At 48.1% G+C, this 26184-nt stretch overlaps 3 protein-coding genes across 12 annotated transcripts in view; 2 read left to right on the plus strand and 1 right to left on the minus strand.

Moving 5' to 3' along the window:
- ARID3B (AT-rich interaction domain 3B) overlaps positions 1 to 15851 on the minus strand; it is a 34720-nt gene extending 18869 nt beyond the window's left edge. For 6 of the 9 annotated variants that reach the window (XR_012043721.1, XR_012043720.1, XM_072869372.1 and 3 more), the window contains exons 1-4: positions 15609 to 15734; positions 12117 to 12787; positions 2649 to 2720; positions 966 to 1038 (exon numbers count right to left, since the gene is read on the minus strand). Coding sequence is in view for 7 of the 9 variants with exons in the window: in XM_072869372.1 (XP_072725473.1) it covers positions 966 to 1038; positions 2649 to 2720; positions 12117 to 12698 (727 nt within the window). In the remaining 2 variants the exon portion in view is untranslated. Of the gene's footprint in view, positions 1 to 965; positions 1039 to 2648; positions 2721 to 12116; positions 12788 to 13956; positions 14093 to 15587; positions 15735 to 15773 lie in introns of those variants that run through there. The other 3 variants (XM_072869369.1, XM_072869370.1, XM_072869371.1) reach the window with 3 other exon arrangements.
- Positions 15852 to 15853: 2 nt separating this feature from the next.
- On the plus strand, positions 15854 to 18004 carry LOC140655212 (actin, cytoplasmic type 5). Its single transcript, XM_072869375.1, has 2 exons — positions 15854 to 15994; positions 16498 to 18004. Exon 2 carries the CDS (start codon positions 16509 to 16511, stop codon positions 17637 to 17639), a length of 1131 nt encoding a protein of 376 aa, XP_072725476.1. The 5' UTR covers positions 15854 to 15994; positions 16498 to 16508; the 3' UTR covers positions 17640 to 18004.
- Positions 18005 to 19019: 1015 nt separating this feature from the next.
- On the plus strand, positions 19020 to 25536 carry UBL7 (ubiquitin like 7). Of its 2 annotated transcripts, XM_072870281.1 has the most exons (12): positions 19020 to 19371; positions 19511 to 19744; positions 20312 to 20431; positions 21092 to 21174; positions 21296 to 21380; positions 22082 to 22139; positions 22680 to 22813; positions 23274 to 23323; positions 24038 to 24205; positions 24441 to 24563; positions 24949 to 25112; positions 25234 to 25536. In XM_072870281.1, the coding sequence occupies exons 2-11, from the start codon at positions 19561 to 19563 to the stop codon at positions 25084 to 25086; spliced, it is 1143 nt and encodes a 380-aa protein (XP_072726382.1). In that variant the 5' UTR covers positions 19020 to 19371; positions 19511 to 19560; the 3' UTR covers positions 25087 to 25112; positions 25234 to 25536. The 2 variants fall into 2 exon arrangements, with proteins under 2 accessions (XP_072726382.1, XP_072726381.1); XM_072870280.1 differs by having other exon boundaries at positions 24949 to 25536.
- Positions 25537 to 26184: the final 648 nt, after the last annotated feature.

Consider the following 26184-nt stretch of genomic DNA (forward strand, 5'->3'; position numbering starts at 1 on the left):
GCCATGAGGGAGCAAAGGGTCCTTTTTATGTCTGTTCTTCACACCTACCTTAAGCAGACTTTTTGGAAACAATTAAAAGCTCTATAGCACAATTTAACACTTTTTGTCAGAATCGTCTTTGTTGGAGGAGTCTGTCTGGCCTGCCATGCTTGGAGAGGTAAAGGAAAAGAGCACCACAAAGTATTTACCACAAATGTTCAGAGACTTACGTTTTATACAATACTACATATAAGTACATTTTTGCACATAAGTACAGTTTGCAATGACGGAGCTGAACTTTGATAACTAGGGGAAAGTATCAAAGAAAGACTTTTGTGACAGCCCAGCTGAGCTACTTCACACATGCATCACCACTCCTGTGGCAAGGAGAGATGCAAGTTGCTGCCACCACAGGGAGGAATGTGAGAATGTTTCTAAACTCTGTGCTTCTGCACTCACTTACACAAAATAACTAAACGGAAAGCTGACGCATTGTGAATCTACAGGAAAATGTGGCTCAGTGTCTATTTTCCCAGTCCCCAGATTGCGTGCCACTACTCTATGCAGGCTGTGAAATCATTCACAGTCAACTTCCACATGCCATTGAAATCAAACATGAGAAGATGTGTGATCATGCTACCTGAAGAGGAGACCAGAGAATCTGCAGTGGTACTCAGCCTTCTTTCAAAAATCCTTGGGGAACCAGGCTTCTTGGGCTCTTCAGTGCATGGACAACTTGAGTATTAGGTAGAAGTGAGGGTAGAAAAATGGTTTGTGAAATTAATTTACAGGGCAGAGCAGAAGAGGTCTTTCCTACTGAGCTCCTTATCTCCCAAGGTAAATATTCTCAAGTCTTACTGCTGCTCTTCCAGATTTGCAGGTTCAAGGGCTGGATTTGTTCTTTCAAACTCAGGAGGGAAGAATTCAAACTGCAGCAGCACCCCTCTGCCCCATTTTACCTTAAGTTCAAATAAATGTTCACTCACCCCTCTTCTGCATAAAGATGAAGAGGTCATCCAGGAACTCTTTCCGTTCAGGGTCACTATCCAGTTCATAGAGCTGGGGGAAAAAAATAAAAATGAAGGCACAATCCACAATGGGACAGATAAAAATAAAATAATATTAGCTTCTTCCAACAGATGATCTGGTGTTTGTACTGGGAGAATGACAGGCAGCCCCAGGCAAAGAGGCAAAATGAGGAAGGATTCCTGAGCAATTTGGTGGACAAGGCTGCAGTGATAGTTTGAAGACCCTCGTTATGGCTTGCCTTGCTCAACCCCTCAGTAACTCATCCAGGCACAGTACAGACTGGCACCCTGAAGGGAACAGAATTCAACTCAGTTAACAGCACTGCTACAGAGCAGGGTTTGAAACCACCTGAAAGCAAAGGGGAGAGAAACTATTAAGACAAGCTAGAAAGAAAGATGAGACAACCAAAAGGAAGGTGACAGTGGTCCAAGGTGTAGTAGTGGTCTGTATCTTTGAGACACCAGGGATGTAAACTTCTCTGCAGCTTCTCCTAGCCTCATGATTCTCTCCTCCAGGGATTGTCACGTAAGTGACAAACTCCAAGTCCCTTGAAGGAGGAGATGAAAGGAGCTTTCCTGTAACTACTAATGCCTGGCAGGAAAGGCTCCTCTAAAATAAGCCAAAAAGCCTTGAAAAATATCAGAAACCAGCCTGGAACCAGTTTGCTGCAGAAATCATTTTACCAAAAGGCTTAAAAACCCAAGCATTTAAAACAAAGTTCCATAAGCAGCTTATTCCAAAGGTGAGGCACTGTATGCCAGCATTATCTGCTGATTTTTCAGAAGGGACAGGCATGAGTGTCATCTTACAACTACCTCTTGAACCGAAAAATCTAATTTTCACCTATCAAGGATCCTGTGAGGCCACAAAGTAACAGGCTGAAAGGGCTGAAGTCAGTCTCTCACTGAGATACCGGAGGATATAGAACAAGACAGAAGACAATGCTGTACATGAAGCAGAATTTAATTCCTTCTCTCATTTGCATTGAGGAAGAATCCTGCATAACTCCAGGAATTTTTTCACTGGTTGTAGCTACTCTTGTGGAGCAGCTCAATGGAAAAGCGAAGATTCACTGGGAAATATGTATTTCAGTCTCTCCATAGGTGCTGCTAGCTACTTGGTCTTCATCTAGTCCAAAAGAAGAGGGGCTTTTTGGGTTCATTTCCTGTGAAGCTCTGTGCTTTCTCACACACTGAGCTCTGGGAAGAAAATGCACTAGTGTATTTGCAGAGCAATTAGCTGCACCCTTTCAGAAAGAACCAGCTTAGTTTAAAATGAATTCCTCAGGCTGATGTGACACACAGCTGCCACATTCAAATCCACAACCAGTGCTAAGCATGTTCAAGAAATGAAATACTGTTCTCCCAGCTGGAGGAAGTATTGACTAAGATTTTAAATGTCAAAAGTCTGGTTATTAAATCTTAGTTCAAACTATATTCCAGTGACCAAAGGCAACAAAATAGCCCCAAACAGCACAACAAAATAGCAGGTTTGTAGGCAGAGGGTTGCAGGACAAAGCAGTTTTCTTACAAATTCACTATAGAGGAATAGTGAAGGCTCTGTAGTCACCCTCTGTCACAGATCAGGGGAAGAATTCCCCAAAGTTACTTCTTCCTCAAAATCCCCATGATCAGACTGACCTTGGCAAAGTCTCGTGAAATTTCTCTTCCTCGGCATCCATCGCCTTCATCGCTCCAGGTCACATTGCCGTTCTAGTGAGAGAGAAATGAAAGGGTGAAAGGATCGTCAGGGAAAGACTTTGCGGACAATTCCAGAAAGCTTGCAAATGTGCATTTTTGGGCACAAACATGTACAAAAGCAGCTGCTGGCTTAGACCAAGACGACTACAAAGATGGGGGACATTTGTGCATTTGTCACAGCACACTTTCCTGGAATCTCTGACACTCAGTCCAAAACTTGAAGTGGCATTTGGCCTTCCAAGTGAGTACTGAAGGCAGGGGAAGTTTTTCAGCTCTAAGATTTTTCCCCACAGAAATGTATCTCACAAAAGTTGTCTTGACACCAGGGAAAACTGTTCTAGAGGAAAGCCCTCAACACCTTCACCAGCCACCTTCCTTCATCTGCTAAACAGAAGCATGCTAACCCCCCTGGTAGCAGGTGCTTTGCTGCAATGAGGTCCAGCATCTAAATAGAGGTGCTGCTTTTGCTCTCCACATCCATCATTTTTACCAAGTGCACATCCTAGAGCCCCTAGTGAAAGGTGCAGGTGTTACCCAGGCATCCTTCCTTTCTGTTCGCCAGGTGACATCCAACTGCTCCCCTTCACACTTGGAAATGCCCTTCTGGTCTCCCCTTGCTTGCCTACAAAACCTAAATATGCCAAAGAAAGAGGGAAATAATCCCACTGGAACACTTCTTGCCAACCCAGGACCCTTACCCCTGGAAACTCCTGGATCTGGATTTTCCCCACAGAAATGGAAAGCTCAGCTTTGCTGGATTAAGGTTCATTCTTCGTAGGCATTAAAAGGATTAGTCTAGTTAGGCCTATTCTACTTGGTAAATCATCATCCTGAAGTGATCACTGGGGCTGGAAACCAGCAGAGGCAGCCTCTGGCTGTACAGCAGGACCAAGACCAGAAGAATGATCCTGAAATATGTTCAAGCATCTTTAAACCACAAACTTCATAAAGCTCTGGTATAGCAAGTGCTCCAGAGCCACTCAAGGAAAGAACAGCCGAATCCACCCAGCAAGGTAGCTTGGACTACCCTGTCCTGATAAACACACAGCATCCTAATGCAGACAGAAAAGCACTGAAGATAGCAAGAGGTTTCAGCACAAAACAAAAACATGTGTATTAGAGAGGTGGTCCAGTATCTGAAATCTTGGAGTCATCTGGTTGTGACACACACACTGAATTAGAAAGATGAATAGCTCTTGTCAAGGCCAGGGAAAGCTACATTTCCCTCTTTAAAAAACACTGCAGTGAGCTGCCCTAATGCCTGCTGATTTAGTTTGAGCCAGTAATTCCTGCTGGAAAGTCAATTATCCAGTGAGTCCCATCAACGGAAAGATATTTAATGGGGGATTATTGCCACTTCTGTTATGTCAGCTGTTTATTATAGCAGATCAATTCCCAGCCCTCTCTAGGAAGAGGTCTGAAGAACAGTTTTGTTCACAGGAGGATTCATCTGGGTGTCCTTTGCTAGCAGAGATTAAAAACACAGTTTTTTTGCTAATTACGGTAACATCCAGCTGCTCCTAAAACCCCACCAATTGTTAACTCAGATCAACAATCCTATGCGAACAGTCAGAATAAGAGACAGTCTCTTCAGAAGGCAGCAGCTATTTCCCATCCTCAACTTCACACACTCCAAGGCAAAATGATCTGTAGAGGGCTGAGCTGCTTTCTTCCCAAGTTTGTATTTGGTTATAAATCCAGAGAGCAAAGCTGCTTGTGGTATTAAACTGGGTGCTCCAAGCAGCAAAACGCTTGCTTTCATAGCAAACTTTAGTCACAGAGTTTATTTCACTACATTTGAGGACATGGAGAGGAAAGAGAAGAGGGCTTAAAGGAGACAATTCTCTACTGCCAGTGGGTTTGAACTTTGTACAATTTCCAGGAACAAAACTTTCCATGGGATTAAAGACTCTTTAGAAGTTATTTTACTTGTTCTATTTGAAGAAAAAGGGTAATTAGAAAAGAATTACAAGATTAAGGTTTGATGCAGAGAATAAGCAGAATACATGCACCCTACTTCCCACACCTACATCCTGAGATGCTCAAGAGCACAGAAGTAACACTCCCCCACACCTTGCTAGTGAAAAGGAGCTTAAAGCTAGCTGAAGCCACCAGTGTTTTGCCATATGTTCAGAAAATTGGCAGAGATGGATATCACCTGGCGTGACACAGTGATCTGAGGTGAGAGACAGCAGACAGTATTAGCATTTCCTCCTGCAATAGCTAGAAAGGTTTAAAGCCAGTTACCACTCCCCACATTAAGCTATCAGAAGAGATAAGGAGAGTGCTTCTCATCCACCTCGGTGCAAGTGCCAGCCACCACGGTGTAAATGAGCAAGGGTGCATTGAAACAACACATGGGCTGCGGAGACATGAGGACAGAGCACAGGTTTGTTTTGGGTAGCGGAGTTAAAGTCTCAGGCTAGCATGAAATGTCAGCTCAGCAGCCAGGGAATAAAGCCTTATTTATTCAGAGAACAGAGTACAAGCACAGACAGGCACTTTCCCAGGCCTCAGCTTTGATCTTGAGGGACTATTCTGCTCACCAAAACTTTTGGGTCCGTGCCAAGGCTACAACCAAAGATACCAAATATTGGCAGCAGTCAGAGCAGTGACCTGAGCACAACTGGAACAGGTAAATCAGTAAAGAGCCCCATGAAGCTACTGAAGAAGAGGTGCTCCATATGTAGAATAAACTACATTTTGCACAGCAAGAGAGCTCAGCAGGAGCTTTGGTATCAAGCTTCCTTTCTATTCCTCCTAGGAAAACAAAGTTACCCTATGCTGAGAAGCCCTCCTCCGTATGAACAGCAGGAACCTGAGAAATCAATATATCCTCACAAGTCATTAAAAGACCTTTGTATGAGTCAGGCAATAGTAGCAGGAAGGAAAAAACACTGTTCAGAGAGGCAGGTCATTCTCTGGGGAGAGTCCTGCCTCTCCCTCCACCAGTTTGTATCAAGGGAATTTGCTGATGTTTGACAAACAGCTCTTGCATTACCACGGGCAAGAATTTATCTGGTTTCTTGCAGAAAAGCAGCGCTGGCTGCGCTTTGCCTCCTGACACCGAGCATGAGTGGGAAGGCAGAGGTGTTGGGAAGGGCTGGCCACCTTCACGGGCTGCTGGCAGAGCCAGGGAGCCTTCCCTGTCCTGCAGACACGCCTCGGAGGCCAACAGAGCCCCCCCAGACCGCCCTCTCCCCAAGAGGCTGCAGGCCTGGCTTCAGAGGCAATTATATCTGGAGCTATTTTAGGATTACTCCCTAACCACCTGGAATATCTTATTAGAGGGAAGCTCAGATGTCCACAGCAATTTTGGTTTCCAATCCCACATTCAAAAGCCAGAGTTAACCCTAAGTTGCCAAGCAGACAGAAAAGGAGATGACAAACGCTTTCCTGCTTCATCCAGCCCATTCTTTTGAGGACAAAAACCTTACAAACAAGCAGCCTCAACCTCCCTGCAGGACACTTACCTCTCGAATATCACCTTCTCACATGTCTGTCCCTCCCAGAGACTAGAGAACTAATAAAAACTCTGTGCTCAATAAAAAAAGTGAAGTATTAAGGCAAACGGAACAGCAGCTCATTGTCTCCTTCTCCAGTTTTGCCTACATGAATTGCAGTCAGTGTGCAAACAGGGACATTGATGAGAAATTGGAAATGCTCCTTTTCCCGGTCATTCCCTTCTCTCCCACTCCAGTTTCATACAGCTGTTTGAGAGGGGCTCAGCTGAAGCCCAATGAGGTTTTACTGGACTACAAAGTTGTATTCAAATGGCAAACTCTGAACTGGAGAGAACCCACTAAAGCTTTAATATGTAAAAGAAAAGAGAAAAAAATTTCTGGCATGAAACTCAAAATCATTCTGCACCTCCTTACTGCAGACCTGCAGTTTTGATGGAGGTTTTAGGCCAGAAATCTGCTGAAATACCTACTTAGGGACAAGGCTAAATGTTGCAGTGAAAAAGAAAGCCCCTCCCCTACCCCATGGGTTAACTGAAAGCACTGAATCAATGAAAAGGTACAGGGGCAGCAATTTCAGGATTATCAGAGAATCCACAGAAATTCCTTTTGTGGGTAGAGTTAAGCCTTAGGAAGTGAAACAGATGCTATTATAAAGAAAACTGTTGTACTACAAAATGCTGATAAGATCAGGACTACTGCCCTGAGCTGCAAGTTCTCAAGCATGGAGAACCAAGTTACAATTACTGCGTGCACAAGCTGCCTGGTAAAGCTCTGCTGAAATTGGAATAAACCCTTGGCAGTCTTCCTAATAACAGAGCTCAATTCAATATCTACAGGCTTCAAAGATGGGTTTTGAAAACATTTTAGTGATTTCAGGAATGGCAAGGAAGGTGGGGAAGCAAAGAAAAAGAATGGACTGAAGTTAACAGATTAATTACTTTTATTAAGTTGCTTTTATGTGCTCCCATGACCTAGTGACTGCAGCACCAACATGATTCTTTGCAAAACGGGAATCTGCTTCCTTATGCTTAAGGAAAAGTTGGACTCTTTGTGAATGACTCCTATTCACAAATACTCAGATGAATTAACTAAAATGTAAGTGACAAGAAGATTTCTTCAGTACTATACAGCTGTGGGAAGAGAAATTCTCACTGCCACATGAGAGAGTCTCAGATTTACCCTGAAGTGAGAAAAACAGAAGTGTAAGAATACAACGCATTCAAGCTCTTTCCACCTACCGTTCTAGTGTTAGCTAGAATTTCTATAAATTGGCACCGAAGGAGACAAGCTGCAACTATTCCTAAAGATAAATTTAGCGCCCGAATAAATCCTTAAATGAGCCATATCTTCCCCAGGATATGAGCTCCTCACTCTGCTCCTTTGCTCTGCCTCCAGATACAGCACAGTTGCTGCAATATAGCATAACCTTGATGAAGCCTATGGAATTGCCCATTGAGATGAACATCTGGGGGAATTCTCTGATGTCTAATACAAGTTGTTTGTAGGCTGCTGCCTACAGTCATTATCACAAACTTTCTTGGTTCTCTTCTCCCATATTTTATTTGTTATATTAAACGAAAAGGAGACTTCGTTACCAAGATCCTGCTCTGCTCCAGCCACTGATGCTGTACTTTAAGTTACACATCAGCATGAACTCCAAGTTAGGTGCTACAGCAGAAGCAGACTGTCACAGGGATGAAGACTTAATCAAAACAACCCTAAACCATGAATTCAGGAGAAGCAGCAATTAGCAATTTAAGAATGAAAATCTGCTCTTACAGAAAACAGCTTTCAGTAAAAGAGAAACCAAATATCTAGCATCAGCTATTAATGAAGAATTCTCCTCCCACTACTTCCTAAAAAGAAAAATACCCAGTGACCTGCATAAGGAATTAATAATCCAACCCTTGAATTGGGCCCTGGGTATCTGAAATAACTAGGAGGCAAAAAATGCACCATGTGAAATGCAACTTTTTTATTCCTGGGACCTTCACCCACTCTGGATTAATGAGGAGATCCTGAGCAATACCTCAATATGCACAACACTTGAGGCACATACTTAAGGTTATGGAATCTCAGCCACTCATTCCTAGACCCTAGAGCAAAAGCAAAGTAATTATTTTAAGCTGACTTATCTTAATAAACACCATGACCTTTGTAAAAGTTTAGGTCAGGATTTTCAGGAGTGACTGGTGATTTCTGAGAATCTAACATGAGACATCCCCAAAAACCAGACCACAAACCACTCTGAAAGTCAGACAGCTGCTTTATGGAGACTTACCTTGCTGCATTTAAGAAGGCATTAAGTATCAGCTGATGCCTGAAAACCTTGGCTTTATTTTTACATTCCATGAAGGAATGCACGTACTAATGTGCGCGTTGTAGTAACAGCCTGACAAAATTGCTCATGCTAGTGCTGCTCACCAGCCTCGAGTGGAAAAGGGGCAAGCAGCACCAGCAAGACAGCGGCTGTGCTCCTGCCTTTCCTACACGGCTCTCCTTGGTAACCAGAGATATCGCCAAGCAATGCAAGAACCCACGGGAGGAGGACCCACGCCCAACCATCTGTTAAAAGCAACATTTTCACCCACGGAATTAAAAGCTCATTTTTCTTCAAAGACAGGCAGCCCACAATGCCCTTTTCGAGGACGGCTGCAGGAGCCTTCGGCTGTCGGAGCTGTGATGGATTTGCATGGAATTCAAGCAAGTCCGAGGAGCGAGCGAGCTGAGCACACACCCCCAGCTCTTCTTTCGGAACTGCAACTCCCCGACAAGCAACTCCACTCCCTTGTTGTTTTGTGCTGACAGGATTCCCACCGCCCCCGTGTCATAAGCTGAGCCAGCCCTTTTGTCTGCCAGCTTGTTCTACAATTATTTACTTGGCTGTCCAGGACTGAACAGAACAGGGCTTCATCTTGCTGGTAGTTTCCACCTTTCTGCCATCTTCATGCCACATACCCTCCAGGCAATCTTAGCCTTACACTTTCAAGATACATTTTTCTCCAAGGGCATCACTTTCAGAAGAACAATACACACTTGAAAGAAGACATAGAAGTGACTTTTCCCCCTCTTCTGCAAGCAACAGCCATTATGCATACCACAAATACTCCCAGAGCAGAGCTAGCTGGAAGCAGTGTACACTGACTGGTTATTAGCCTCCACCTCAACAGAAGCTAAAAAAAGACAAGTTCAAGGAATCATTTCAAAAAGAAACTGGAGAACACAGGCACTTCTGCATTTGATCCTGATTTTTCTGCCTAAAAACCATTCTACACAGATAAAAGAAAAAGCCCAATATCTTTAAAGCATGCATTTGAAATGAAAGAATTCAAGCAGGGCTTGCACTAGGGCAGTGTGCTACCATTTAGCATGCAGCCTTATGCGGACAGTCCACAGTTGCACACACATTTCTCCCCCTTTGCTGTCATGTCAGCTAACAGTTCTTGTCTGCCCCCCCGTTTATTCCTACCTCCACGCAGCCCCCCGCTCACCAGCTCTGAACTGGTATACTGCAGTTAAATTTTTACTCCCTGGTATGCAGACTCCACTGGTGAATGCAAACAAGTTGATCTGCAATATTTACCCTACTCAAGGTGAATATATTGCACCAGCATCACTAATATTGGGCACTTCAATACGGCCTTTTGAGCACGCCATAGCACCTTAATAACATCATTCACCAGCATGATTATGAATATAAGCCATGCCTCGCTGGGGCAGACCATCTAGCCCAGTACTCCATCTTCACTGACAGCATGAGGAGACAGTATTTCGGGACAGCACATGAACCTGCCCACTTTCTGCCATATTCTCCCACCATTCTGAGGTGGTGTAGCACAGTACATCCTTGATATTCCTTTATAATCCATTCCTTAACTCGATGTTCATGAATTTCTCTAATTCCATTCTTTACTGCTGTATTGTCTGCCTCCCCTGCAGTGAAACAGATTACTTTAACACAGCAGCAAGAAGGTTTTTCTTTTAGTTTTGCTTCCTGGTGAAGCTTTGTGCACTTTGGCTTCCAGAATAAGTTCGCCTGAAATCAGACTAAGCTGCAACCTACTACCAAAATACTTGATTATTGCTGAAATGGGCCAAAGTAACTGGATCAGTATTAGTGCACAGTATGACAATTGTAAAACAGGTTGTGGGTTTTTTTTTTTTTTTTACTATTCTACATCAGCTAAGACCAGATCTGGCATGCTTACGGTCATTCTCTTCCTAGAACAGGGCAAATGACCTAGGAATCAAGCCTATTAATTCAGTAAGATTCACAGGACTCTCAAGATAAGCAAGTATTGGAAAGAAGCACAACATACTTGTTAGCACTGGTTGAGCTAGAAATAAAAACAGCCAAAGACTAACACTATGTTTGTTGGTTTTGCTTTGTTTTGTTTTTTTAAGAAAGTGATCCCCCAACACCACCAGTCCTGCCTACTATTCTCCACCCAGAGAGCTGAAAGAGGAAGTTTTTGCCAGTCACTCCAGTCCAGTAAATTCTGAAGCAATTTCTCTAGCGACCGTCCCCTGACTGACATACCCACCTCATTTCCCTACAACAGCTTGAGTAACTCTCTTTGTCAACCCAACCCCTCTTGAGAAGCAAGTGTAGAGAAAACACAGCAGCAACTGGTTGCCTGCTGCATCCCATGCACCAGGGATGCTTTGCTTTATAGCATCAATAGTCACAAACGCCATTCACCTGGCAACTTAGAGTTCCTGCCACATGCATTGGAGTAGAAACACCACACTGGTATAGTTTTGCAGGAGCAGCTAGGTGGGAGCCTACAGGCCACGCTAAATGGAATGGGAAAAGAAATAAAGCTTGCAGAGCTTTAGCAGTTCCTCCTCGAACCGCTGCCCATGGCAGCATAAAACAAATCATCTTGAGCATGCAACCAACAGCTAAAGGGAGAGACTGCCCTGAGCACCCACAGCAAACTTTCAAACACCTATGGTTCACCAGCCACCACAAAGCAGCTCCAGCTTTTTTTACTTCATAGGGTTTGCAGGAGGGAAGGAAAAAACAGCTCTATTTTTGTCCATACAAGGTTTCTTAGCTCAAAGAACTCTGAGGCAAAACCTAACCCTCTTCACACTCAGGCTAACATCTGTAGAAAAGGACAATTAAGTCCAACTTTTTTTCTTTATTTAAACCATGCAGTCCTTTGGCTCAATTTCAATACACATAAATGCTGTAAATGTCTCTGAAAGTCTGCTCAACTTAGCTCTGTAACAAAGCAGCACACAAGTGCTACATTAACTGAAATACCCACTTAAAACAGAGAAAAGAATTCTTGATCCTCTGGCATTTATCTGCAAGGAGTAGTAATTCTTCATTCAAACAGAGAATTAACCTCCTACCAAAGCCAAGCAGTAGCTCCTTCCTTCCCACACATGAAATATAAAGTGGCTCTGCTTACTCACAGGATCAGTGGCAGGACACATACCCTTCCCTGCTTGCCCACAGCACCAACCAGAAATCCAAAGTTGCTGCATCCCAGAGGTCTTACACAAAGGGGTTATAGATGTCATATGTAAAATAACTTGAGTGAGGCATTAGCAGGCAAGTGTCTGCACCAAAAATAAATATAACACCAGCCTGTTCCATTCTGAATGGCACAGCAGCAGTGAGACAGAAGATAAATGAGCCAAAGATCAAACCTCTACCTCTCCATAAAGGTTTGTACAGATTGGGGTTTCTATATCATTAGCTGGAAATTTGTATCTAAAGCAAATCAACTTCTTGTGAAATCTCTTTAAAAAAGAATAAACCTGGAAGAGTACACCAGGGAAGCATTGCTCTGCACATGCCCAGTTCTTGCACTCTTTTCAAAGCACTTGCAAACAGCCAGTGCTGGTAACAGGACTCTGGGCTAAAGAAATCCTTGGTCTGACTCAATATGGTCATTCTTATTCAGAAGGAAGTAATGTTAACACTGACCTGTTTGAGCTGCTCGTCCAACCGCCAGTTCTGGCGTCCAGACGGGGAACCGGAATATGGTTGCTTAGTAGTGTCTTTACCCTGTTCTTCTTTGCCCTGCTGTCCCCGCTGGTGCCCCGAAGCTGGAAGAGGATTAGAGGTAGAGGCCGCTCTTTGGTTGTGATGGGTAACTTTGGGAGCATGAAAATATTTCAGAGCAGAGCAGGTTTCTTTTCCAGTCACATCAGCACCATCCTCAAGATCTCCACTTTCCAAACCCCCTTCTTCCTCCTCCTCATCTTCCTCCTCCTCTTCTTCATCCTCCTCTTCCTCTTCTGGCTCTGAATTCATGCTGCTCTGATCAAAAGCCCGTGTAGCTCCGGCTGCAGGTGGGCCTCTGGCCAAGGGACCAACAGCGGAGCCGCCTGAAGCCCTGCCAGATGCGGCTGCTAGGACAGCCTGCTGCACGGCCAGCTGCTGAGTGTAGAGCAGCTGGGCTTCTCTCATCTGCCTCTGCTGTCTCTCCCTGGAATCCATCTGCAGAGGCGTTTGCTGCTTCTGCTGCTGCTTCTGCAGCTGCTCGACCACAGCTTCCAGCTTCATCCCGCAGTTTGCATGGCTGGGAAAAGAGGGGGGCGTTTTTGACTTTATCTGGCAGGGTTCAAGCCCCGAACTTGGGAGACTGGCAGAATCTGAAAGATAGACAAATATTTGTCTGTATGAATATAAAATGCTTTCATCTTTTCCCCAGGAAGAGGATAAATAGAGTGCAAAGCCAATACTCTTTCCTGTGCAGGAGACCGTGAAACAATCAGCTTCATGTTTAACAGCCTCAGGCTCAAACTTGCATTCAATTTTCAGACTGTTTAATTGTATTTTCAAGCTGAACACATTTGCTATAACCTCAGTTTCATATACCCCAAAGACAGCATCTGAAATGCCTTTGTCCACTGTCCCAGCAGTTCATTTTTTTTGTCAGAATCCTTCCACACTTCCTAAATAATTACTTTTGAAATGTTAGGTTTAACAGCTAGGCTTTGGTTCTTCTGAAAACACTACCTTAAAAGGAGATAGCCAGGATAAGCTTGACCATATTTCTATTAAAAAAGGGGCAGGAATTTATCACACACCAGTTATCTCTGAATTCTTTTATGCTTTCATTACATTACTAAAGTCTTTACACTTTATATGTCTTTCTTTAAAAAACCCCTATATTTAGCCATTATTTTTCCCCAGGAGAGTGAGACGAGAAAGCAAAGACCACTGTAGCCTGAAACAGACTAAGTACCAAGCAACTCCTGCCTCTGGTTCCCAGAGTTGCCAGTGCACCTCAAGCCCCGGCTGTGGCCTCCGTTCGATTTTTCCACCCGAAGGACCCAAGAGCTTTCCTAGCTCTCCATTTTGACCTGCAGCAAGTCCATGCTGAGCCAGCACTAGCCTCCTCTTGAGGAAAGACCACAGTCAGAAACACAGCTCTGATCTAGAGTAAATCCTAGAAAGACGACTATGCCTTTAATCCCCAACCATTAAAATCAGCACGTGTATTTTGGACTTTGTGTCACAAACTGGACCTGCTGACAAAGACTGTCCTTTGCAGTTCTTTTTTTAATGTAAAAAGATGCTTAAATGGATCCCACTTGCTGCCCTTCAAGGTTCATCAATATCAAAATACAGTCAGCTTGGAGAAACAAAGGAAAGGCCAACTACAAACAAGCTACAGAGTCTCCTGGCCACCTCCTACCACCCTGTTTACAACCCAGCACTGTGCTATTCAAGCCACATACTTGAAAAAAGAGACTATTTTACTAAGACACATTTTCAAAACAGATACAGTTCTGTTCTAAAATAACAAATAACCTACCAGATACTAGTTTTAAAAGTGAAAGACAACTTCCAGCACCTCTAGTGCAACTCCAAGTCTTCCTCTAAGGTAGTCAGACCGCATCTCTCAACGTGCCCGTGAGCTACGATGCCCAGCTCATTTTTCCTCTGCAAACTCTTCCCTGTGCTAAATAACAGCCCATCACCAAAATGAAAAGCCTGGCTGGTGCATTTGCATTTTTATCTAGCGGGCAGCGGCATAGCTTTAGCTTGCAAATGAAACAATATAAAGTGGATTAGTGGTTTGAATGTCAGGAGCAATAATGCATTACCTGGCAGCTGAAAAGAGTCTTAGACTCGTTGGGAAGGCACAATACACCATCTGGCCTAGCTCCACGCACACACTCCTCCAGTAAAGCAACAATGAACCGGTGCGGGTGTTGCAACAGCAACCATAAACCAGGCTAGAGAACTTACAGCCCACACCTTGTTGGTGTGGGCTGTATATTGTTGCACCTGAGGCACGGTGAGGCATCACCTCTCCTGCCTGGGGGATATTCAGCAGGGCATGCAGCTAATACACACCTCGGGTACGTTAACAATAATAAATGACCTGATACTCGGTTAACATGCCGAGCAAACACACCTCAGGTGCAGCAACACCCTGGTATGCGGCACCCGCGTATTTCCTGGAGTTCAGGTACAATAGCGTGTGACAGGTTACAGCAGGATTTACGCACGGCTGACGAGGGTTTTCAGAGCCCAGCACAAACCTCGCGAGCCTCCAAAAAGATGACTTTTGGATAGAGCAAACACGCCCTCAGCGAGTATCGATGTTGTTGTGGAGAGGCAGCCAACTTTACAGCGAATTTTAAGTCAACGAGGAGATACGTTGCTCACAGCAAATAATTAAGTCGCAGTATCAGGACAGAGTTTAAGATAATAACTGCAACTAGCCTAATAACATTAAACCATTCCAGGTTTTAACATCCATTTTACCCCTCAGCATAGATATTTGCTTACTTTTTGTGTCTCTCCCAAACAAGGCAGTGAAAGGATTCAGTTTAACCTACAGCCTTTGTGCAGCTTTTAATCCCTGGGAGAGCACTTTAATTAAAAAGCCCCTTGATTTGAATTTTTAACTAGCTCTGTTTGCAGCGTAATTGGGAAAACGCCTGCCTGCGCGCCAACAGCGCTTGGAAAGAGGTTTTCCAAGGGGAAACCACCTGAAAGAGTTAAAGCGTGAGATGAGCAGCGGAGGCCAGCCTGCTTCCCAGCCCCGAGGAAGGGAGAGGTCTCCCGGGGTGGTAAACAACTCCATCGACCCCCCCTGCCGCGCAGCTCTACAGTTTTACCGGAGACCTCCCGTGCTCCATAGCCACCACTAAACCACCGACCCCCCCCTAAGGGGAACCTACCCGGGGAAGGGCGGTTGTACCCGGCAGCCAGTCCCACTCCCCCGGCCCCCAAACCAGCCCCACCCGCCCAAGCAGCCGGTGAGCTCTAGCCCACCCCCTCCCGCTTCGGTACCGGCCCCCGGTGCAGGCCTGGCCCCAGGACGGGTACCCCTCCATTCCCCCGGTAGCGCCCCTCCCTCCTCAGTTCCCCACCCGCCCCCCTTCACTCCCTCCTCCCCCACAGCCGCCCCAAACTCCCCGCCCCCGTCCCCACCGGGGAGAACGGGGCCGTTACCTCCCGCGGGCCCCGGGAGCGGGTCGCTGCCGGCCCGTGCGCGGCCGCCTCAGCTCCGCCCGCAGCACAACCTCTTTCCTTCCCTCCCCCCCCCCCGCGCCGCCCCTCCTCAGCCCGGCCGGAAACGGGGCGGCGGAGGCGGTGCCCAGCAACGGAAGCACCCACCCCACTTCCAGGTACGGCCCCGGCAACGGAAGGCGAGCGCGACCACCCCACACCCGGAAACGGCTTAGGGGAAAAGGGGGCGGGGCTGCAATCGGCCGGGAGCCAATTAAATCGCGAAGCGAGAGGCGGCTTCCGGTTCCGGGGGCATAAAAGGGCGCGCGCGGGCTGAGCCTGGCAGTCGCTGCGGAGGCACCAGTGTGGGGCTGAGGGAGCGCGCGCAGGTGAGGCCTGAGGTGGCGGCTTCCCGGGCTTCCCCCCAGGGTGGGGTTAGGGGTCCCCGCTGTCCCTTCGGGCCCTGGGAGGGAAGGAGGGAAGTGCATTACGTTGGGGCTCCTCTTTGTTCCCTCAGGTCTGTGACAGAGGTGTATGTGGGAGTCTGTGCTGGGGGATCCCTGCTGGTTCCCTCAGGTCCCTAGGGAGGGAGTGGGAAGGGCCTGTGCTTGTCTTCTCAGGGGCTGCATGTATATCTGTGCGTGTTTTGGGGGAATAAATAGCTGTTATGCCTCCCGGGTGTTTTGTCTCCACTCAGCCCTGAGGGCTCTGTGGGGCAAACTTTCAAGACTCCTCACCTTAGATCTCTTAGCAGTGCTGTTGGGGCTCCCTAGTTTATTAAGTCCTTTCAGACCTGTAGCACATGGGGGCAAGTGTCAGGGCTCCTTGATATTCCTGCTCTTGTTCCCTCTGAGGAGGGACTCTGACATCTCTATGTCCCTACTCCCCTCAGGCCTGGGCAGCATGGTGGATGAGGAGATTGCTGCCCTTGTGGTGGACAATGGCTCTGGCATGTGCAAGGCAGGCTTTGCAGGGGATGATGCCCCCCGTGCTGTGTTTCCCTCCATTGTGGGGCGTCCCCGGCATCAGGGTGTCATGGTGGGCATGGGGCAGAAGGACAGTTATGTGGGGGATGAGGCCCAGAGCAAGAGGGGCATTCTCACCCTGAAGTACCCAATTGAGCATGGCATTGTCACCAACTGGGATGACATGGAGAAGATCTGGCACCATACCTTCTATAATGAGCTGCGTGTTGCCCCAGAAGAGCACCCTGTTCTGCTCACTGAGGCCCCCCTGAACCCCAAGGCCAACCGGGAGAAGATGACCCAGATCATGTTTGAGACCTTCAACACCCCAGCTATGTATGTAGCTATCCAGGCTGTGCTGTCCCTCTATGCCTCTGGCCGCACCACTGGCATCGTCATGGACTCTGGGGATGGTGTCACCCACACTGTGCCCATCTATGAAGGCTATGCGCTGCCCCACGCTATACTGCGTCTAGACTTGGCTGGCCGCGACCTGACTGACTACCTCATGAAGATCCTCACGGAGCGGGGCTACAGCTTCACCACCACGGCTGAGAGAGAGATTGTGCGGGACATCAAGGAGAAGCTCTGCTATGTTGCTCTGGACTTTGAGCAGGAGATGGCTACAGCTGCCTCATCCTCCTCCCTGGAGAAGAGCTATGAGCTGCCTGATGGGCAGGTGATCACCATTGGGAATGAGCGTTTCCGATGCCCTGAGGCCATATTCCAGCCCTCCTTCCTGGGCATGGAGTCCTGTGGCATCCACGAGACCACCTTCAACTCCATCATGAAGTGCGATGTGGACATCCGGAAGGACCTGTATGCCAACACCGTGCTCTCTGGGGGTACCACCATGTACCCTGGCATCGCTGACAGGATGCAGAAGGAAATCACAGCCCTGGCACCCAGCACCATGAAGATCAAGATTATCGCCCCACCAGAGCGTAAATACTCTGTCTGGATCGGCGGCTCCATCCTGGCATCTCTCTCCACCTTCCAGCAGATGTGGATCAGCAAGCAGGAGTACGATGAGTCCGGCCCCTCCATCGTCCATCGCAAGTGCTTCTAGAGGGACTGCTGGCAGTCACCCGAGGGCCATCCTCGCTGGGACACGTGTGGGGGCAACCTCCTCCTCCTTCCATGTTAGACCACAATTGTTTGACTGTTACTTATTTTATGTTTTAACTAATCTGTTGAGGTCCAGAGTAGTGACATGTGCATTTTAATGGCCTGTTAGGCTGTAGCTCTCCTGTGGCTGGCTATCTGCTCCTCCTCCTTGTGGCTCTCTGGGGCTTGAAGTAGATGGAGGGCTGTTCACTTTTCCTGTGTCACGCTGATAGGTTGACACTAAAGTTAGACTTGTCACCTTTTGGTTTGTCACAACTGACTCCTTTGTAGGAAAACAAATAAACTTATTGGGCTTAAAAACTATAAGATATCATTTTGCTTTATTTCAGGGTGGGCTCTCTATCTCCTTGCTACAAAGAATTAGTGTGTAGTACATGGTTTTGGACTCAAACCTGGCCTGTAGCTGCCTGCTTAAAACTTAGAGAACAAAATTTGGGGTAAATGCTATACAAATAATGTAATGGCACCTTTTAAAGCTGCCTTGTGCTGTGCAGACCATTTTAAGAGCTGTTAGGGAGGAAAGCTTGACTGGTATGTGGCTCTTGCAGCCTTTCTGTACTTTCATGGTGACTTGGCTTTTTTTAGAACACAAACAGCTCCTCTTGTCAGAAAAAGTTGGTGACCGGAGGAGTAGTGGCTTCTCCCTTTTTTGGGAGAGGGTGACAAGATGAAGCAGCAGATAGCACTGAAGCTTGCTCAGCTCTGGGAAGCTGGTCCCTCCTGCTCCAGGAGGCTGTCTACAAGGGCTGCTTTTCCATGGGGGAAGGATGGCAGCCACTTAATTAAACATCATTAACTGAAAGGCAGCTGAGGCACTGGCAGCTCTTGATGTCAGAGGCAAAGGGGTGTGTTTGGTCATGTCTGCAGGGGCTTCTGACCCCTCGGGACATCCACCCTCCTACTGAACTGTGTTCTTCCCTCCTTAACCTCTTCTCAGCTCCTGATGTGTCATGGTTCACAGGGCCAGCAGTGGCAGTTTCCCTCCCTGCGCCTTGCCGTCTGGCAGGTAGCTCCCTCCCGGCTGGTGCTGCGGGGAGCCTGTCCTGCTGATCCCGGAGGAGCGGGCGGCAGGCGTGTGGAGGGGGGGGGGGTGCCGGGCCCCGACAGCCAGCGCCGGCCCTAGCTGCGGCGGGAAGTGCCCGCCCTCCGCCGCGCTCCCGCTTTTAAACACTCAGCCGGCCGCCTATTGGCTGGCTCCTCTTCGTCACTGTGGACCCAGCCAATCGGCAGCTTCCCCGGCCCGGAGCCGTTTGGCGTTACACACTGCCTTCCCCGGCTGACTCCATTTCCCAGGGTGCACTGCGCAGCCGCCACGCCCTTCCGCTTCCGGTGCGCCCCGGGGATGCGGGTAGAGCGGGGCTGCGGGGGGCGCCGGGCCGAGGCCTTGTCTGGGGGTCGCTGGACTGGGGGCTGCGCGGCGGAAGGGGAGCTGGCATTGCTGGACCCCTCGCTGAGTGTCCGTGGGTGCCTTGCTCCGCATCCCCCCTCCGCTCCACCGTCTGTGCGCCGGGAAGCGGGGCTTTCGGGGGCTGGAGAGCGGCCTGGGGAGGTGTGCCTGCCAGGAGAACCGGGCAGGGCCTTGCTCTTGGCTTCTCTTCTTCCTCGTCTGAGTGTTGAGGCTGGCAGGGATATTTCTGCCTTCTCTGTAGCTTCAGGAGTGGCTTAAGACTGAGGTAGGAACTGTGTGTGTTGGTCAGGCCTCCTGTTCGTTTCCTGTGTGCTTCCCAGCAAAGGCTCGCCCCGTGAATTTATAAGGTTTTATTGTCCGGCTGGGGGAAAGTTTCACTTTAATTTGTTTTCCTCCCTTTCCAGAGTTTTGTGGGTCTTAGGTTGGCTTGACTCTGTTCAGTGAGAAGGCTGATATGTCCTTGCCAGAGTGGCACATCGCGGTGAAGCTGGCAGATCAGCCGCTGGCTCCTAAATCCATCTTACGTTTGCCAGAGACAGAGCTGGGAGAATGCCCGCTCGGTGGGTGCAGCATCTCGTACCTCAAGCAACTTATCACCGGCAAACTGCAGGAGTCTGTCCCAGACCCTGAGCTCATCGGTAGGTGCCTGCGTGGGTCGTGTCAAAGTCCTGCCGCTTGGGGCCACCCTCTTCCTCTCCTCTCTGTGGCCAGGACACAAACATCCTGCTGTTAGTGGTTTTGAGCTGGTGGGGAGACTTGGCACAACCAGACAGCACGGTGTAGGGGGCTCAAAGCTTGCTCCAGAGACTCTGCTACGCTGCAGCAGTCTTAGTACCTTGCAATTTTGATAGTCTGTTCTGCATCTGCTTGGCATCACAGTGCTCCTGCAGTGTCGGTGCCCTTGTTAAGAAATCTTTTGACTTGCTAACACCAATGCGTCCTTGTGAGATCTCTTATGAGAACTGTGAGAGAGGTGGCCCTTCTAAAGGAGGTGGCCAAGTTACGTTCTGTGAATCTCAGCTCCCTGATTTCCTCCCTGAATCTCAGCTCTGTAACTTCCCTATGTTATGGAGTCCCTGTGCTGGTGAGCAGATGAAGTAGCTACACATGTGGAGCAATAATCCCCAGGCAGTCCTCACTTAAAGACCCCAGGCCCTTTCTCAGTGTGCCATAGATGTTTATCTTTAGATGTTTCTCTCTCCTAGATCTGATATACTGTGGCCGTAAGCTGAGGGATGACCAGACGCTTGATTTTTATGGCATCCAGTCTGGCTCCACTGTTCATGTCCTGCGCAAGTCCTGGCCTGAGCCTGATCAGAAACCAGGTGAGGAGGAGACAGTGTGGGTTGCTGTTTAGATGTCCTTGGGATGTGTTTGGTGTGGGTCCCTTGTGACTGAGGAGCAGCTTCTCTTCTGATTTGTTTCTGGGAGGCTGATGTGGGGTTTGCAGGAGGAATTGATCGATATCTTTGTGTGGAAATTCTCCACCTCTAACAGCAGCAAATGGGTGTTACGTTTTGCTGATGGGAGAGTTAAGGAATGAGCTACGTAATGTGGAGAGTGAATATCCCTTCCTTAATTGACTATGATAAATTTTAGGGTGTTGCCAGAGAACTGGGAACAAAGCAACTGGTTAGTCAGCTCGAGGGATGAGCAGGCTTGTGTGTGTTCTTAGTCTGCCTGACTGTAGAATAAGATGGGTTAGTTTAGAGTTGTTACTTTAATATAGCTCCTTTTGTAAGTGTAGGAGGATATATCTATATACTATTATATGTCTGGAAGCTGAGAGTGCAATTCCCTGTTACACTGTGGTAAATGTACTGAGACATTTGTAATCATTAGTCTGTACCCTTCCTCTCTTGGTCAGTCAAATCCAGAGGAATTAAAGAATCACCACTGTTACTGTAGTGTGGAAGTCCCAATGGCATGTAAAATGGCTAGTAAAGAGGGAAGAACCATGTTTTGCTCTGTTTTTCCTCCCTCAGAGCCAGTGGATAAGGTGGCAGCAGTACGGGAGTTCCGGGTCCTTCACACTGCCCTGCACAGCAGTCCTGCCTACAGAGATGCAGTGAGTGGGACTTCATACTTTGCTATCTGTCTGTCTTTTGTCTGTCCCCTCTCTGTGAAGAGAGTCCTTGAGTGGAGCCTCTTTGTGCGACACTGCTGATCTGCTCTGCTTTCTCTCGTAGGTCTTCAAAATGCTGGGCAACAAGGAGTCGCTGGATCAGATCATTGTAGCTACTCCCGGCCTCAGCAGTGACCCTGTTGCTTTGGGTGAGTCCAGATGTGATCCAGAGGATCTGAGGAAAGCCAAATAAAGTCAGTGTTTAATTCCTGACACGGGGAAGGGAGAGTGCCCCTTCTCTGGAGAAAGTGTCGTCTTTTGGTTCCTTTGTGGACCATAAGAGTAAGTGCCTGCTCAGGTGTCAGAGTTGTGCTCTGTTGATAATGTTTTGGGATGGACACTGGCTTCAAAAGGATTAGGGAACATGGAGCCCAAAGGAGAGCAGCGGGGATGGATGTGTTTTCCCTCATGCAAAGTGTTACAAAAATGTTCACTAAATCTAGCATGCTTTTGTTCTAGCTTGGGATGTTACTAGCTTTTTTAGCACATTGCTATGAGGCAGGTGAAATATGGGATGCAGTCGCAACCTCTCACAGCAAGCAGCTGGCTGGGCTGAGCTGGGTGCCAGATTTAATCCTGCCCTTAAGGTGGAGCTGTCTGTGCTGGAGCACAGCCTGTGGGATCTGCAGGGAAAGCCCCATCCCTTGGGTGTGTGACTGTGATCGAGAGTCTCTCCAGGAAGACGTAAAAGGCTTCAGAGAGAACAATAATAGAGTATTTATGGTGTCTGCTAGTGACTCAGTTCCTGAAAAACAATTAATTGTTTTGGTTTTTCCCATGGCTCTTGTTTGTCCGGCTCCTGTTTCTTGTATCCTGTCTTTTACTCATCGTGTTTCCTGGTCCCTCCCAGGAGTCCTACAGGACAAAGATCTCTTTTCAGTGTTTGCAGACCCCAACATGCTGGACACGTAAGTTCACGTAAGCTGGTGCAGTGACTAAGCGATGCCTTTGTCGCACTGTTGTATAGACCGCTTCTCTCTGGGTGGGAGAGAGAGTTCTGCTACTGCCTGCCAGTACAGATACACCAGGCCAGAGATTCAGGATAGAACTCTTCTTCCTCAGCAGGAGAAAGGAGGGAGCTGATGCTTTGGTAGGCATCTACCTCCACTGTTGGATTAAACCAAAGGATGTTTAGTGGGAGACAGGGCCATAACCTCCAGATCGTGGGTTCAAATCTGGATCTGGTTGCTCACATGAGAGTTGCTCCCATGAGAGCATATGGGAGATGTCAACATGGGATCCAGAAGGAACCTCAGCTGCTCTAGCTGTGTGGAGCAAGGTGGGGAGCTGTTTGTTGCTGGACAGCCAAAGGCGGAATCTGAGGTGGTGTTGGCGCAGCCAGTGGGGATGGCTCTGCCATTCCTGACATAAATTCTTTGCTGGTATTGAGCTACTGATCTCTTAGTTTCCCTGTGTACATGATTCATTTTTCCACTCTTTCTCTCCAGGCTAATCCCAGCCCACCCCGCGCTTGTGAATGCCATTGTCCTTGTTCTGCACTCAGTGGCTGGCAGCACCCCACTCCCAGCCCCAGAGACGTCCTCCCGAGGCATGTCCTCTGGCTCCTACCGGGACATGCCAGGTATGTTCAGCCACACAGATGAGTGGGAAACCTGCAGAGGTGATGTGCTGTAGGATTTGCCGACAAATCTGTGCTGTACTGACACAGTCATCTCCAGGCTGGAAGGAGGAGAGGTTTGGGTTCCTGAGCTGGGAACACGCACTGTGATTTGATAGATTTTGTGCTGTGAGAGACTCGTCTGGTCCACTTCAGCCTCAGGGCCTCTCCCAACCAAGCATGTATAGTGACTGTTGATAGCAGAGTGCTGTGGCCTCTGTTTTGTGCAAATGATGGGCCTGACCTGTCTTCCACTGACCTGCTGCACGTGAACTTGTTGGTGCTGAGGCCTCTGTCCTAACCAGTGTGTTAGCTGGGGCTGATCCTGGCTGCATGGCCAAGGATTCCACAGGATTCTTGTCTGGTGCCTAATTCCTGCCAGCACCCAGTTTTCTGTATCTGTTGATTCTCCTTTCTGTTGCAGGTGGCTTTCTGTTTGAAGGTCTCTCTGATGATGAAGATGACTTCCACCAGGTGAGCGGCTGGGTTGGGTGGAAAGGCTGTTTTGGACTTGCAATATGGGTTTAACTTGTAGCCCTTAAAGACTCCAAAAGTTTTCTCTCTTCCTGTCTCATGAACAGCATGAGCCACTCTGGCTCCTAGGGGTATTGTGGAGACAAACATACTGATTGTGGTGTGCTTGGATGCTGTTCACGTTAGGATTTTCTTGAGTAGGGTCACAGCAGAAGAATGCAGAAGCACAACTTGCAGCAGCACTTGTCCTCAGAGTAAACACCTTCATGGTCAAATTGATGCAGAGCCAGAGTTGTGTACAGATGAGCATGGCTGAGAAGCATGGGAGTGTTGGTCCCTGCCCTTCTTCTGTAATGTAGAGAGGTTTTCCTCTCCAAAGGACAAGGTATTTTGTAAAGAGAAATTACCTGTTTAGGCCAAAAAAGTGCCTGTCAATGGTTAATTGTTTTGTTATAGGCTAATGACACTTCATTTTTAAGCTGATGGATGATATATTAAAGGTTTACTGCCAGTTTCTGCAGCTTTGTAAAAGCTGAGTTTGTGGAAAAAAGCACATCTGATTCTGTCACTTTTATTTTTTAAAAGTTCCGCACTTGAGTTTCAAGTATTGTAGGAAAGGGATCCCTGGGGATGAGCACATGAGCCAGATTTTACTGGGACACGGACACCAACAGCAGCGGTGTGGTTTGTGGTTTTTTTTTTCTCTCCATGCAGAGCACAAGATCTACACCATCCAGCAGCACTTCTGGTTCCCGCCCTGCTTCCCTTGGCTACGCTGGGGCTGCTGGACCCCGGCCAATCACCCAGAGCGAGCTGGCGACCGCGCTGGCGCTGGCAAGCACCCCAGAGAGCAGCTCCCACACACCCACCCCTGGTACCCAGGTACAATGGCCACACAGCAGCTAGGGAGATCCTGCTGGGCCATAAAACCAGCACTTGACCGAGCGCAAGCCCTGCTCAGGTCTGGAAGTCCTCGCTGTTTTATTTTTTATGGCTGGGGTCTCCTCCATACAGGCTTGGGGTGGCATGATAGTGGGGGTGCAGCAGGCGTTGCCTGGTGCTGGCTCTGGTTCCTGTAACAAGTGTTCTGATCCATATGCAACTTATTTCCTCCTAGGGTCACTCCTCTGGGACCTCCCCGATGTCATCCAGTGTCCAGTCAGGAACACCCATCACCAATGACCTCTTCAGCCAGGCCTTACAGCATGCCCTGCAGGCCTCAGGACAGCCCAGCCTGCAGGTCAGTGTTGCAGCCTCTTCCTTCTGGAGCCTGTGAAAGCCCCATATCACATTGAGCATTGCAGGGTGGAGGTGGTTATTCCAGCTGCCTCCTGTGGCAGAACATTAAGCTGAAAGGGGCATCACTGGAGAAGTGGTGCTTGCAGGAGGCATAATAGACAGATGCAAAAGTACTAGGTGGAAGCAGGAGGGGTGGGCTGGTGAATGTGGGGAGTTTGTAGCAATACTTTTGAGCTTTCAAGATCTGTTTGTGCACTTAGCATTGTACTTGTGAGCTAGAGAGAGGGGGAGAATCCAGTGTGGAAGAGTGAGCTGTGGAGAAGGCTGTTTTGTCTCTGCTTGGACTCTCGCACCTACCCTTAGCTTCTTTTGTTTCCTGTCTGTAGAGCCAGTGGCAACCACAGCTTCAGCAGCTGCGGGACATGGGCATACACGATGATGAGCTAAGTCTCCGGGCCCTGCAAGCCACTGGAGGGGACATTCAGGCTGCCCTGGAGCTCATCTTTGCTGGTGGGGCTCCTTAGCTTTTTGAGCAGGAGAGGCTGGACTGGTGAGTTTCACCAAGGCAGCTGTGACATTCCTCGGTCTGGGACTCGGCCCTGAAACTCTTCTCTGCACTGGGGTTCCTCTCCAGCATGGAGCAGTTGGGGTGGCTGTTCCTTTCCTTGCAGGTAGACAGTGTGCTCCTGTTTGAGAGCACTGACCATGCTGAGGGCAGCTCTTCCAGCTCCAGATACCTCTCTCCAGCCTCCTTCTGGCCACCAGAGACGAGACTTCAGAACTTTGTCCAGCATGGAGCAAGAGGTGGCTCTGTGTGTTGGAGGGATGTGGCACCTACGGTTCTGCAGTCTTAGATCTTGTCAACACATCCTCCTGCCTGTTTCATTCCTGCCCATCTGACATGCTTCAGTCTAGCTTGTTTTGCTGTTGTGGTCCCTCTGTGTTTGACTATATTAAATGGACTGTATTCACTTGCCTGTTGTTTGGGTTGTGATCTGTCCCGGGTTGTGTTCCAGATCTGCGAGGCAGTGTGCTCACTGCATGAAGGAAACTGCTTTGCCTGTTGTAGGACTGTTGTTATTTCAGCAGAGGGCACTCCTCTTACAGAGCAAAGCTGCATCTGTTAGAAGAGCAGTGTTTGGGGTGTAGCTGACCTGCATAGCCATCCTGCCCTGAGTTAGGCCAGTACAAAAGAACTATTTGTGCTACAGATATTCTCCAAGAAGGTGCTGCAGAGAAGCATCATATCTCCTTAGCAGAAACCTATTTGTTCTCAGTTGTGTTGGGTGAGGCTGGTAGAGTCCTGCAAGCTGACAAGAACAAGGGTACAGGTGCAGGAGTTCATGGCCACCACAAGGTGACAGCAAAAAAACCCGACAAGCACAAGGGTTAAGGCAGTTGCCAGAGAGTGTGAGGTGCTGCCAAATGACTTTGGAGAAATGCCTTGTCTCTGACCCAGGTTAGTCTGGCTGCAGCCAGTGTTTTCCAAAGTGTCTTCTAATCCTGGGTGCCACGTTCGAGGTGCCTAAGACCTGAGCTGTAAAGACAATCAAAGGCATTTGCCTGTAATTACAGTCGATGAGAGCTGAGAGAAGTCAGAACCAGAGCTGGGCTTGGCTTCA

This window comes from Ciconia boyciana, chromosome 8 (genome assembly GCF_034638445.1).
Source record: "Ciconia boyciana chromosome 8, ASM3463844v1, whole genome shotgun sequence".
Taxonomy (NCBI): domain Eukaryota; kingdom Metazoa; phylum Chordata; class Aves; order Ciconiiformes; family Ciconiidae; genus Ciconia; species Ciconia boyciana.